Below are 13,585 nucleotides of genomic sequence, written 5' to 3'. Positions count from 1 at the left end.
AAGCCATGTGCTATAATGGCATAGAAAATGTTCTCCCTCTGTACAGGCTGAACATGCTCCCATAGTAGTCGCTGCCTACGGAAACACTTTCCTCTGACCCCTGAATGGGCCGGGCAAGGTTAGCATGAGACGCTCGGATGAGTGGTTCCACACCCAGGTGACGGACAGGGGGGGCCCCCTCAGAAGGACCCCCACCGAGGCCTTGCCTTGCTGGGTTTGTGGGATCCAAATGGGGCCCTGGAGGTCGGGAACCCAGAGTGCGGAGCTCTCGCTCCACTACAGGGTCATAGGTGCCGGGGAGGGTGGCCCTGCGATCTGAAGCATCGGGATTGTAGTCCATCACCCTTCCTCCCTCACCTGTATAGAGAAAGAGAGAAAGGGAGAGAGACTGTTTGAATTTAAAAATTAAAATTGTATAATTTTATATCTGACTTTTAGCATTTTAAAAACAACAACAACAATATATTGGTTGTTGTGGGCGATCAATAAAGAGACTAAACTGTGTCTGTGTTGAAAATGATCTTGAGCTGTGAGCCTTCTAATTCATTGGTGAGAGTGTGGTTACTTGTTTTTAACAATAACAATATAGCTTTCTTGCATAGCAGAATATTATATACAGGCATGGCTAAATAAGCAGCCATTTGTTTGCAGTAAATAAGTATAGTTAGTACGCTAAAGGCATTTCCCAAATATGGGATGAAGAAAGTATTTGATATTTCTTCCTCTTCAGAGCGAAAAGAGGCCAAACACATGAGATATCATTGGAAAGGCCACGATTTCCTCTGTTGAGCACATCAAGACTTGATATAAATGTGATGTGATGATAATAGAGAGCAAAAACAAATGTTCATTACAGTGGACATAAATGAATAGGCTGGATATCACATTGTATTATATTATATTGTACTGTGTCTATTGTATGACACGTATCTTTTTATATTGTGTCTATTGTATCATATCATAACATAAAATGTCATATTGTACTAAAATTGTATTGTCTGGATCTCTTTATTTCGTGTTGTATTGTATCATTTCACATTGTACCACTTTTTTGGCATTTTATATCATACCATCCATCATTGGATAATCATATCATGTCATATCATATTGCATATTGCATGACTGTTTTTATTGTATGGTATATACACAGGTATATACTTATTTTTTTTGGTTTTGGTGTTATAGAAGTTACAGAAGTTTCTGCAAGTCAAACTTCATCAGATTGAAGAGACAGTTGATGGATGGGCTGTGTGAATTAAACCATTTTAATGGAAGCATGGTAATTTCCTAATACCGCGCTCCTCTTAAAAATATTTTAGCATAAATCTAATAAGAAATTATGTATCACCAAGACTCTGATTTTGCTTTACTCTCTAATAAAGCATTCCTATATCTAAAATATTTTTTAATGTCTTAACTGGAAGTTAATGCAGTAAGAAGCCAGCAAAAAACCCGTGGTGGGGGGGAAATGACGTCTAATGAAGACAGCGTTGTTAAGCATGATGGATAAACAGCCTATTGATTGCTTGAAAACAGGAAATGAAACGGAAAGTGAAGGGGCCACGTTTGAAACGTGTACCACTTAAAGTGATCCTTCGCCCAGCGATGAGCAATGGAGACAAGAATGCTTTAGCAGCATAAAAAAAGAGCGGTCAGCATCTTCTGTTAACGAAGGAAACCTTGAAGCAACGATACGGTCGGGGATAAAAAAAAACATCTTAGCACTTGACTGATTGAATGATACTGACTCAGCGTCACCATCAGTAGCTGTGCAATATCAGTTTCTCATAAAACAAAAAAACAGACGGAACAAAATGAGAAATCTTCTCAGAGCAGCCACACTTTTAGGTCTTGATATATACAGCTTCAAAATTCTGTTTTCACTTCTCTCCGAGGCCGGGCAGCAGCTTTCATTTTTATTTGAACACACCGTGCTTTGAAACGTATCTCATCCGTGTCTGGCTTTAGGGCCGGAAATATTTTCTGGAATACATTGCCTGAGGAGAAAATGTATCTTGTTTGTGTATTACAAGGTATTGTAGTCATTATTTAGTATTCAGCAGAGGCAACCACTCTGTTCCATGAAGAAAACAAATGATGTATCACCTCATCCCTCTCTCATTTGATATTCTCTTTCTATTTTTCTGTGGCTTGTCTCTGGAGGGACGTATTGAGGGCGTAGTCAGCCCACCAACACAAAAGCTTAGAAAGTGCAAACACCGAGTATGAGCGAGGAAAGAATATACTGTAACATTTCTTTGTGGTAGAGGAGAAGGGTGTCAATATTTCAGGTCTATATTCAGACATCATGTTGCTTGGTTAGGAGTGGATGGCGAGGACGTAAAGGTTCTACGACTCCAATGCACCAGCACCACTTTAGCAAATTAGTAAAGACTCTTTCAGGAATTGTTCTCATCAATGCAACACTAACAGGTTCAAGCGTAACCTTGCCGCTAGACAAAATGCTTCCCCCCCCCTTTAAATTTTAGACATTTGCATTAAGATCCAGAGGATTTGCATTTCTTTTTTCTCCTGTATCAAATTTAATGCTCTTTAGGCTTAATCGGATTTGCTTTAGATCAAGTAAACTGCCTCACACAGTACCCATTAGTCAATATGCAATTTTATTTTAGCAACAAAAAAAAAAATCTTGAGCAGGGATGAAATATATAACTTAGTTCATTGCTTTAGTTGAATAAGCGCGATTTCCAAACTGTAAAAACTTGGATGGAAGAAGGATTTTCTTTACAGTAGCTTTAATTTGGGCTGTTATTACAGAAAGGAGGAAATCAAATGCTGGGGGCTTTGAGGAGTTTAACATTTGACCTAGAATGTAGGACTTGGGAGACAGGACTCAAAATTAAAGAGCAGCTTTATTGCTGAAGCCTTTTCTTAAAAAAAACAAAAACAAGGACGGGCTTGAGTCAAAGGGAAAACACAGAATAAGGGAGCACACAGCATTAAGAAAGGACATGGATAAGACGAGACTCGGATAAAGAAAAATACACAAGGAAATACCAACAAATCCAGAATAATGAGAGCGGGAAAGTAAAACTCAATACAAAGCACACAAAATAAGAAACTATCAAAATAAAACAGGAACTAGTGAACGCTGACACACCAAGAGTCAAACATTCAAATCTGACACGAAGACAAAATGTAAACAAACATGGAGAAAAGGTTGACTTTACACAGGAGACAAGCATAGAAAGTATGAATAACAAAACTGAGAAGCTCTTGGACTAAATAACATTCTTCTGAAATCCAAAAAGAATCCCAAACCCACGACTGTGAGATACAGAGCTTGGGAATGGAGACCTCTGTTAAAGTCAAAATTATATTAAAATCGAATTATTGAGATCCTGAGAGTTTGAATTAAAGATGATGAAAAGACACTTCTGTGGCTGAAGAATGAAGCCAATATGGATTACTGTGCTGAGTCTTGAGCCACAACTCGTTTCTTTATATTTTGCTTCCTTTCGAGCAATAGTTCTCCAGGCTTTCTGAAGGTCTTTCAAAGTTTTAGTCTGCTTTTTCACTCATTTTCAGTCCAGTCCTTGTACCTGACCATTTTCAGATTAATGCTTTTTGTTTGTGGGCATACTTGACCCATGAATTATTAAAGCACAAAATGATACCTAGCTCAAGGGAAGAACCAGAGTGTACATTGGCAACAGGAGTGACAAATCGAAATTTGAAATTTTTTGGTCCAAATTGTTGAATGCGTAGGTGTCTGCAGCCATGTGTAAAGCACGGTGGACGCTCTGTCATTATAGGGGGTTTCGTTAAAGTCGATGGAATTATGAGCACAGGAAAGTACCATCAGTGTAGGTTGCCTCAAATCTTTTGCGCAGTGCACAGCTACTCAAAAAGCCACTTGAGGCTGGCTCCCCCTGCAGGTCAATCGCCCATGTTAAAATGCCCAGCTTCATTTTTTACGACTAATTTCCCCTTCTATGACGGCCACACATCTTTGGATAACTCCACCATTTAAATTTTATCAAAGTTTAAAGTTGTGCTTTGACTTGCTGTAAAGTTACGTCCACTAACAGCTCCTCTAAGAAGTCTGTGCAGTAGTCTTAGTGTGTTTGTGTACTATCTGAAATCTAAATACCATGTATCTGTATCTGTGTGATGCACTTGTGCAGCTTTTGGTTCTTGTCCAAATGTGTTCATTTCTCCTCCAAAAGACCAAAACAGTAATGGCCATAATACTAGAAGGGAGAGCTCACAAACCACTAACTTCTGGGTGGCATTATAATAGATATGATAGATATGATACCATCCATCCATCCATCCATCCATGAATGATACCTTCATTAAAAAAAAAAAAAACAATAGTAGGTCTTAGACTATCAATAATTTACGATTTCCCAAATCTGTGTTATCCAAGAAATGGCTTCCCGTGTCTTTTTCTGTCCAACCAGTAGTCCAAACTGCAAAAATCCTCAATTTAGAGAGAAAAGCAAAGCAAATCCTCCCACTGGAGAAGCTGGAAGATGATCAACCAGCCAGTAAATTCACTGATTATTTGAGCTGTTGAAACTCTACACCAGCACGGCAAACTGTGAAAGAAAGAAATCTCATGCAGCACCTCATTTTTAGGTGAGTATAACATAACATTCACCAACCCACTGGACCGTTCCACCTGATCTCTGTTCATTAGCGTACCTCTATTTAAACTTAACGATGTACATTTACATTTTAATTGGCATAGCATGCATTTGTTTCAGCCTCATTTATCCAGCAGAAATAGTCCCATTTTTGTCGGACAGCACGTTCCCCTGTGGAGCCACACAGAGAGCTCCAGACCTGAGACAGGTTCCCTGCTTGAAACTAGGGCAGTGTGTCACACTGTTGCATCACACCATGAGGGATTAATGCCTTCTGCCATATCGGATTTCATCCAGCGCACGTTTTGGGCCGGCATGATAACAGCCTCCATTAAATCTATCTATCATAATTTTATACAAGTGTGTTTTTGGCAGAGATGTTGGTGGTGGAGCTGTAAATCTGGCTAAATATCATTTTGGACAAAGAGCTGCAGAATATTTTCTTTAAGTAGTGCAAGCTTGCAGCTAGAAAATATGACCTCAAAAAAGAAAAACGAAGCCTCGAAACCACAAACTTACATAAGCTTAAAAAAAAAGGAAAAAAAAAAGGAGTTTAAATAAAATACCTGAAGGTCCTTTCCGGCCAGCCTTATCATGGTGCCTCCCGGGCCCTTCTTTGGTTTCCATCTGAGGTTCTGTGGTCTCATCCTCTGTGGTCTCAGAGTCTGAAACAAAGAGAAGGAAAACACTATGAGATGAGACGGGAGGAGAAGGTGGAAATCCAGCAAAGAGGAGCTGAGGTGGAGGGCGGGAAGAGGAGGCTGGAAACAACAAGAGAGCGCAGGTAGAAAATGACTTTTCACATTTGCTTAGCAGCAGACGTTTTGATGGGTCACTGAAAAGAGCTGCGAAGAGCCCCCCCTCCCCTTCCTCGCCCCCCCCCCCCCCCAGAGTGAAATAAATGGGTTGAAACTGGAGCGTGACATGAAGCCAGCTGTGGCTTATAAAAATGCATGCAGGGGAGGGGTATGTAAATATGCTCTTGACTCAGTTTTGAGTCAGCTTGAAGCTCAAGAGGAATCTATATGTAAGGAAGAAGAGCAAAATCTTAAATCTTACTCAAACCTCGTTATTTGACTTGAACTCATGCATGCATGACTGTTTTCACAAAAGAGGACAACTACAATCAGTAAATAAATATGGTTTGTATATAATACAAGTGAAAGCTGAACTCTGAGTGCATAATTTACAAAAAGAAGACGTGGGATAAGCATCTGACTTGGTTCTCAGTTTTATGGGGAACATTCAAAAACGGAAAGGACACAAAAACAACAGGGTGCGACGATGATAAACACGATGCAAACAGAGGATCGCAGATCGCTGATTGACAAAGCTCGGCCTAGATGTTGAGGACAAAAGATGCAGCACAGAGGCAAACAGACACACACACACACAGACACTCAGGGTCAAAGTAAGGAGCCTGAAACCACATCTCCGTTGCTGAGATCACATTACATCAGATGAGGTCAGCGACAGAAACAAATCAAATAAATAAAAACAAAGGAGAGAGGATGACAGGCGGGTTTACCATAGCTTTGCTTTCGGCAGGAGCGGAAAACTTCGCTTCCATAGTGGCAGCAAGAGAGGGCAGACGGGAGAGCACCGTTACTATGGAAACCAGCATCTCTCTCACCCACACGACCAATCCTCTTCGTACCCATTAGAGTCTAAAATCACCAGCCAAACTGCTGGGTGGCTGACAGATATGTTTACTGGTTAGAGAGCCTGCGAAGGAGGAGGACGACAACCACAAAATAGGTTGCACCTCATTGCGCCTCACATCAAGTCACATCCTTATTAGATAATTCCAGAAGCTCTGCCTAACAATAAGAAAGCCAGTGTAACATGAAGAAGCACAATTAACCTATTGCACTGCTAGTGTGTGTATGTGTGTGTTTTTTTTACAGGTGTGGGTATGTAGATCCACCCAGCTGTATCAAATGAAGTTAAATAGCTCGCATGCCAGGCGAGTTAAATCAACTCAGTGATGTAATTACAACGAAATATATTTTGAAGTGTATAGCCTGAATAGTAATGTGACTGGAACAGCTTACATTACACAAATATTGCCAAATATTATACCTCAAGCCGTCAAATTTACACAGGATTTTTATGCTGCAGCGATATTGCTTTGTGGGGGTGGATGTACAAGAATGAGCCCCACTTTCTTGCTGGAGTCGAGCAGTAGAACATACACAGAAGCAATACAGGTGTTTTTAAAACATACGTAAAAAAACAGCTTTTATGTATATAAGAGTTGTTCCAACTGAAGCGCATGCCATTGAAAGCTAAAATGGTGACAAAAGAAATGGGATCAGGCAAAAAAAGAGAGAAATGGCTCAAATTTACATTTTTTAAAACCAAAACAATAAATAAATGAATTAAATATAATAACGGAAGAGACTACGGTAGAATAGAACTGGTGTAAAGCTCATACTGACAACACACCATGGGTAAATCTGCCAAATGTCCGTGTGGAATGCCCAGTTCTCTGAAATAAGATACAAGAGTAAAATGCATTATTCAACAGTGAAGGCAGCCAAACACTCTATTTAACACAGAAAAACAAAATGCATAGATTCCCATTTACGGAAAAATACTTTGGTCCTTAATGAAACAGCTCATCCTTAATAAAACCATGCACTTCAGGCATCGGATCACAGTTTTCACCTGTGTCTATCGTGCATCTCCGGTACTGTCAAGCCAATTTGCTTTCATACTTCACTGCTATTGCACTTCGCTAAAAAGTCAAAAAGCCCTACGGATACTTAATTTGTTTAGCATATTGATCTTCCTCTCAGGTCCTTGTTGGAGAATCATCTGGACACAAAAAAGCTTTGAAAGCTTTGTGGTCAAATTAAGTGAGTTTAGTCATGGTGGATGTTTCCAGTTGTATTTAGCGCTTTCCAATTGTAATTTCATCACAGACATTCAAAAATGGGGCATGTACTATAAATAGGCGTTTTTCACAGCAGACCTTTTGCCTCGTCGTCTGAGGAAAAGCACAAGTGTAACTAATAGCTGTAATTACATCTGCTTTTTATTTACACACATCCTTCTGAGCCTCCCCTCGGCTTCCGGGTAGTGATGGTAAATTTGATTCTTTTTACTGAATCGAGTGTTAATGAGTCACTCACCAAAGTGAAAGTGGTTTTTTGAGTCATTTGATTCACTGAGTCAGTTGACCAGAGAGTGCAAAAATTTTACATTTTCACTCAAACTTAATTTGTTTCCCTTTTCATGTAAATCCCACTGCTAAGATGAATGATTAAAAAAAAACAAAAGACTATTTTATAGAGAAAAAAAGAGCAAAAACATTTCTAAAATTAAGCAATTTCCTATCAAAATTGCTTAATAAACATTTATTTTGTTTATTTGTATTTTATTAGTATTTTCCTTAAGTGTGTCAAATATATATTTTCTCATCTAAATGTCCACTGCGCTGTGAGCCAGGGGGCGGTAATGCGCCTTAACATTGGTTGCCAACCAAGAAGAAGAAGAAGCTGTGAGCCAGGAGGGAGGTGGTGAGTGAGTGAGTGATTCGTTCGCTCGCTCTTTGATTCAGCACAGGAGGGAGGGGGTGAGTGAGTGAGTGAGTGAGTGATTCGATCGCTCGCTCTTTGATTCAGCTCTTTGATTCTTGATGTGAGCTTCTACTCAGGGTTTTTTCTTCCAGTTCAGGGCAGAAATGCTTTTGTTACGAAACTGGCTGTTGTTTCCCCCCCACAATTTTAATTATAAGCTAGATGTATTTCTACTAATGGAATTAGTTTGCTAACAGCAACAGGGATGAGTCAGTGAGTCAGTTGGGCTTGTGAATCATGATTCACGAGTCAGTAAAGTGATTCTCGAGTATTGAACGATTCGTTCACGAATCGAACATCACTACTTCCGGGTGTTTTTCATGCTTCCCGACTGATATGGACTAATTGAAAATTAATGGACTTCAGGTTCCAGGAACTAAGGTTATTCATTACTCTTTTCCTACAGTGGCGAGCCAAAATATCTGCTGTGGAAAATATTCTAGCTCACGATATTACAATATACCAGCACTCATGATAACCTTGATGTTTGAAAAATGAAGTAGTGATATCACTGAATTATAGATGTATGGCACCTTAATTGCTTTGAAGGAAGCAAAAAAGAAAATGACATCATGCTAGCTAGCTGACTACTGCAATAGCTAGGGTAGTAGCTAACTAGCTAGCTCGTTGCTACACTTTGTGGCTACCATTATGCTGGAGAAAAACACTTGAAGCCTCTCGCACCCAAGAAGAGTAAATGTAGTGCCTGTATGTTTTGGACATGATAATTGTGGGGTGAAAATCTGATATTGTGGCATTCCTTAACATGATCTCTTTGCCCTTGCTTCATTATGACATTGCCTGTAAATATGAAGAAAAACAACACAGTGGGATACAGTGGGATATCTGCGCTGTAAGAAACTGTCATTATAAATTATAGGTACATTTCTTGAGCAGTGAAGTTGTTTCTTCACTAATGAAATCATTTCTGTGCAAAGTCTAGATTAATTAAGTGATGTGTGGGATGTGTATTGTCTCAAAGGACATGAACGTCACCTGCAGTAGGGGTGGGCAATTAATCTTTCCGGGGGCAAACATAAGAAACTGGGACTGTTGTGGAGGGCTGCACCAAAAGCTTATAAGGAGATAAAATTGTTATTGAGCAGAATTGAGTTCAGTTTATTGGCACGGCCCTCCACAAAAGTCTCAGTTTCTTATGGCCCACTGGGAAAAACAATGGCCCACTCCCAATCTACTAGAATATGACTCAACGCCTGTAAGTGAGAATCCTGCCTAGATACAGTGATTTCACAGGGCCTTCTATGTAGCTGAAATGATAGTCAACCCTCTCCAGTCTTGCACTCATGTTTGAGGAGAAGCTGTTGCTAAACAACTTGTAAACAACATGGCAATTCCTGACTAAGAGAAAATTGTGATCTACAGTAGGCAGACATAGAGATATCTTTAGTCAAGCAAATGGTGAATAACAAATAGTATTTTTAGGTCCTTAATAAACAAAACTTTTCTTAAAGACTACGTTCAACTATAAATTTAGGACATTTTTAATGAATGGGGCCATAAGTCAGTCAGTTTTGCTAGCCTCTTGTTCTCTTGAAGTTCAGTTGTCCAGATATGCTGATAAAGATGGTGAGAGGTGATTGAAAGTCATTAAAAAAGGGAATGAAACTCAAAGTTGAAATTCTGTATAGAGGTACAGAATAAAGTCAAAAAAAGGAAAAATCTGCATATGGTTGAAAAGAAATATTTTCTACGCAAACTAGGCCTGGTAGATTATTGTGCTCATTTTATTTGTTTTATTCTTCCTTTCTTCAATACATCATCACTTCATGGCTAGGTAAGCTTTACATCTGACTTGCTACATGCTTTACAACTTCTTAAAGGCCACAACAGGTCACTATCACAAGGAAATGTGATATTTTTCAAATTGATAAATGATACAACTGTAAAATCAAGAGATCTACTTAATATGAGAATATGTGACAAATCTTGAGTGTCGGTGCTGTTAAAGCAGCTGGTGAACCTGCTTCCTGGACAGTCTGTCAATCATCACAGAGGAGCACTCCTCAGAATGACTCACGGCTCTGCAGCGGCTTGAAAGCAGAAATAGGAAAAGTGCAAAGTGAAGTGACTCATTTCACACTTTTCCCCCACCCCCCACCCCTGCCCGCCACATTCCCCGCTCACTTCCTATTGGTTGATGTTTTTGTGTCAGGCAAATTGATTAACAGTTGCCTGGTGGTAACCGCTGTTTGACAGATTGCCCTAGAAGCTTCCATCGTTGTCATGATCTCCATTGTTATGCCCCCAAGGCGTTCATATCAGCAAAACCCAGCCACAAACGGCGTCCTTTGGAAAATTTGGATTTGGCAAAGACTTCAAAAACATATTCTGTGGGTATAATCTAAATCCTTCCAGCATTATTCCGACAAATCTGCTGGTGGCAAGCGAAAGAACAGGTCTCAAGAGTTGGATGTAGGATTCAAAAGAGGCAAAGGGACCGTCAGAAATCAGCTTCGTATTGTGCGTCGCTCACTTTGTAGCCATTGTGAGTAGCTGCCCTGATTCTCATGTCTCCATGGAGTGTAGCCTACTGACACACTTTTCATCTGCCCCGAATTTGTGAAACCTGTCATACGAATTTCTTATTGTATAACAAATCTGTCTCGATCACCCGAGCAACATTAATATTTCATGACAAACAACGTGCACACTGTAACAGAGGGAGTGCATTTGGACTTGAGGGTGTGAAAATGGATGTTGCCTTTTTAGATTTTCAGGATGAGTGTCTTCAGAAATCATTTTGAATGTATTCAGGAAGGTAAATTACATTTTCCCCAGGCTGACTTTCTCTGTTCGATTGTCGGGATTCATCCCTAATTTTTCAACAGATATCAAACACAAATGCAAAAAACAGCAAGCATTACATTTAATAATTTAGTTCCTGTAGCATTTTCCCTACAGTATTGAAGTTGATCTCATTGTATTAACTTAAAACGTCTTAATCCTAATTCCTGATGTGTATTTTAAAGTCATTTGCCTTTGGCAAATCAACAAATGTGCATCCTTATCAGGTAAAGGGTGTGGCATGTCATCCTAATATGTTTAAAAACCTACAAATCTAAAAGAAAAGCATCGTGACTAGCGCTTCATAAAAGCACCACTGTGGACATTCTTCCGTAAAGAAGCAAACTCACCTGAAATCTCTTCTTGGACCAGATTTTCTTCATCTTCAAGTGTTCAAGATTACCTGTGGCATGAGCTCACGAAAACATCCCGGCCACCCGAAAAAGCCCAGGGTGTGGCATCAACAACAACATAAAAATCAGGATTCAGAGCGGGATTCAGCTGCCTTTTTGTGCGTGGGCGTGTTTACTCTCCAGTCTGGCAACAAGACTGGGAGAAAGGCACCGAGAGAGAGAGCTGGAGGATGCAAATAAGCCAGAGCCAGGTGTCTTTGTGTCTGAGTGTGTATCCGCTGATGTGAACAGCATCCCTGTCTGACGTAGAGGCTGCCTTTAGAGGGGGCAATTCTCAGCTGGTTTGTCTAAACTCCCCCCACTCTCTGCCCCTCAATCGAGAGAGAGAGAAAGAGAGAAAGCACACTCAGAACAAGGGGAGGTGGGGGTTGTAAGTCTGAGCATAAGGGGTGCGCTGGGCTTGATTGCAGTGATGAGAGTGGAGAATAACAGGAGGAGGAGGTGGAAAAATGAGAAGCTTTGGCAAAGCGTGTTGACTTTTCTCTGAGTCGGAGGACTTGTAGATGAGAAAGAGCAAGGCTGATGCAAATGAGTCAGTTAGAGATGAACGAGAGGGGAAAAAGAAAAAAGAGAAAGCCGGGGGTGGGGGTGGAAGAATGAGGGACAGATGGGGAAAAGATTCATGAGGGAAACCAAATCTTTACCACCATCCTTACAGCCTCTCCCAGTTTATTCTCCTTTTTGTCATCCTCTGCAAGGAAGGTCGCAGCCTCTCAGAAAAACCCACAAGCCATCAAATATTTATCTCTATTTCATGTCGGTTACCTTTAACCAGTGATAGCGTCTAGACCTCAAGCATCTGAGGATAATATGGAGTAGAAGAGCAAATGCACTACCCTAAATGCATTAGAGGTCAATACCCAACAAATAGCAGCCATAGTTTGAGGGAAACATAAAAGTGTCCCCATTATTGAATAAATAATTTAGTCAAATAAACAACCAAAATTTAAAAATTAAAAAAAAAAACACTGCAGAGCGTTGATTGCAAGTTCCCATAGTGATGTGGTTGTTGTCTAAAATCCAGAGATATAAACTCTAATTAAATGTGCAACAAAATAAAATTGTTAATTGCTGATACATATATTTATTCTTATTCCTGTTCTTATTCTTATTGTTGTTCCTATTTTTTAAATTTTGTTCCCATTCTTGTTCTTATTCCTTTTCTAGTTCTCTTATTATTATTATTGTTCCTATTCTTATTCTTATGCTAGCTCGCATTCTGATTCTTGTTCTTATTTGTATTCCTATTATTATTATTATTCTTGTTCTGATTTTTTTCCTGTTATTATTTTGTTCCCATTCTTATTCTCATTCCCATTCTTATTCGTATGCTAATTCCCATTCTTATTCTTTTTCTTATTTCTATTGCTATTTTTGTTTTTGTCCCCATTCTTGTTCTTATTCTTATTCCCATTCTTATTCTTTTTTCAGTATTGTGGGATTATTGTACCATGACTTTACATGTTCAATGTGCTTTTTAAAAACTGAATTTAAAAATCAAACAAAAAATTACTGCATAGCAAGTGTTACTCCCTCTTTTACTTTTTACTGTGATTATTCCCTCCATGGAAACAAAATTCCATTCCTTTATAAACAGCCTACAAATGGAAACCAAAAACTACCAGTCATCCACAAGTCTTGTCCATGGCTCACCCACAGAGTTTTTAGGGTTTAATAGGAGATTTTTACACTCACTTGTAAGTCCATTGATAGTAGCAAGGTTTTCTTTAATATTAGGAACATTAAAGTGAAGACAGATTTTTACATTGAGACTAATTCTTTCTTTACTTTTTAACTCCAAGAAAAAAAACTTGTGGAAGCTGCTTTTTTACCTTATTACGGGGGTCTACTTTACATGCGCGTCATCTCCTCAGTTTAGCCACCTACTTATTTAGCTTGCCACACATCTCAGCATTTTGCTACAAGTGCAGAGTCTCTGAATCACCATTACAGTTACCATCTCAAATGGTTGCTTTTTGATCTACTGAGGGTTTGGGGAAAAACAACATATTCACTTTGCATATGACCGCACTCACATGTATTGTTCAATTGTTCAAGCAACATAAGGAACGTGGATGTTTTTCTTAGCAGGCCACTAGTCATGTTTATTGTGTGTATTTGCATATCTTTCTTAATATGGTTTGAGTTTGATCCTACGCTGGAGCTCCCT

The 13,585-nt window shown here is 39.4% G+C and overlaps 1 protein-coding gene across 7 annotated transcripts in view; it reads right to left on the bottom strand.

The window, feature by feature from the left end:
* LOC146681095 (striated muscle preferentially expressed protein kinase-like) overlaps window positions 1–13,585 on the bottom strand; it is a 59,601-nt gene that overhangs the window by 32,361 nt on the left and 13,655 nt on the right. For 3 of the 7 annotated variants that reach the window (XM_085449814.1, XM_085449815.1, XM_085449820.1), the window contains 2 exons: window positions 5,180–5,278; window positions 207–357 (listed from right to left, as the gene is read on the bottom strand). In XM_085449814.1, coding sequence (XP_085305940.1) covers window positions 207–357; window positions 5,180–5,278 — 250 coding nt within the window. Of the gene's footprint in view, window positions 1–206; window positions 358–5,179; window positions 5,279–6,141; window positions 7,041–7,061; window positions 7,105–11,352; window positions 11,719–13,585 lie in introns of those variants that run through there. The other 4 variants (XM_085449819.1, XM_085449818.1, XM_085449817.1 and 1 more) reach the window with 4 other exon arrangements.

Source organism: Copadichromis virginalis, linkage group LG23, assembly GCF_057382275.1.
Source record: "Copadichromis virginalis isolate Kocher_CV1m ecotype Utaka linkage group LG23, C_Virginalis_male_GT1.1, whole genome shotgun sequence".
Lineage (NCBI taxonomy): Eukaryota > Metazoa > Chordata > Actinopteri > Cichliformes > Cichlidae > Copadichromis > Copadichromis virginalis.
This window is presented reverse-complemented; position numbering and strand designations above follow the sequence as displayed.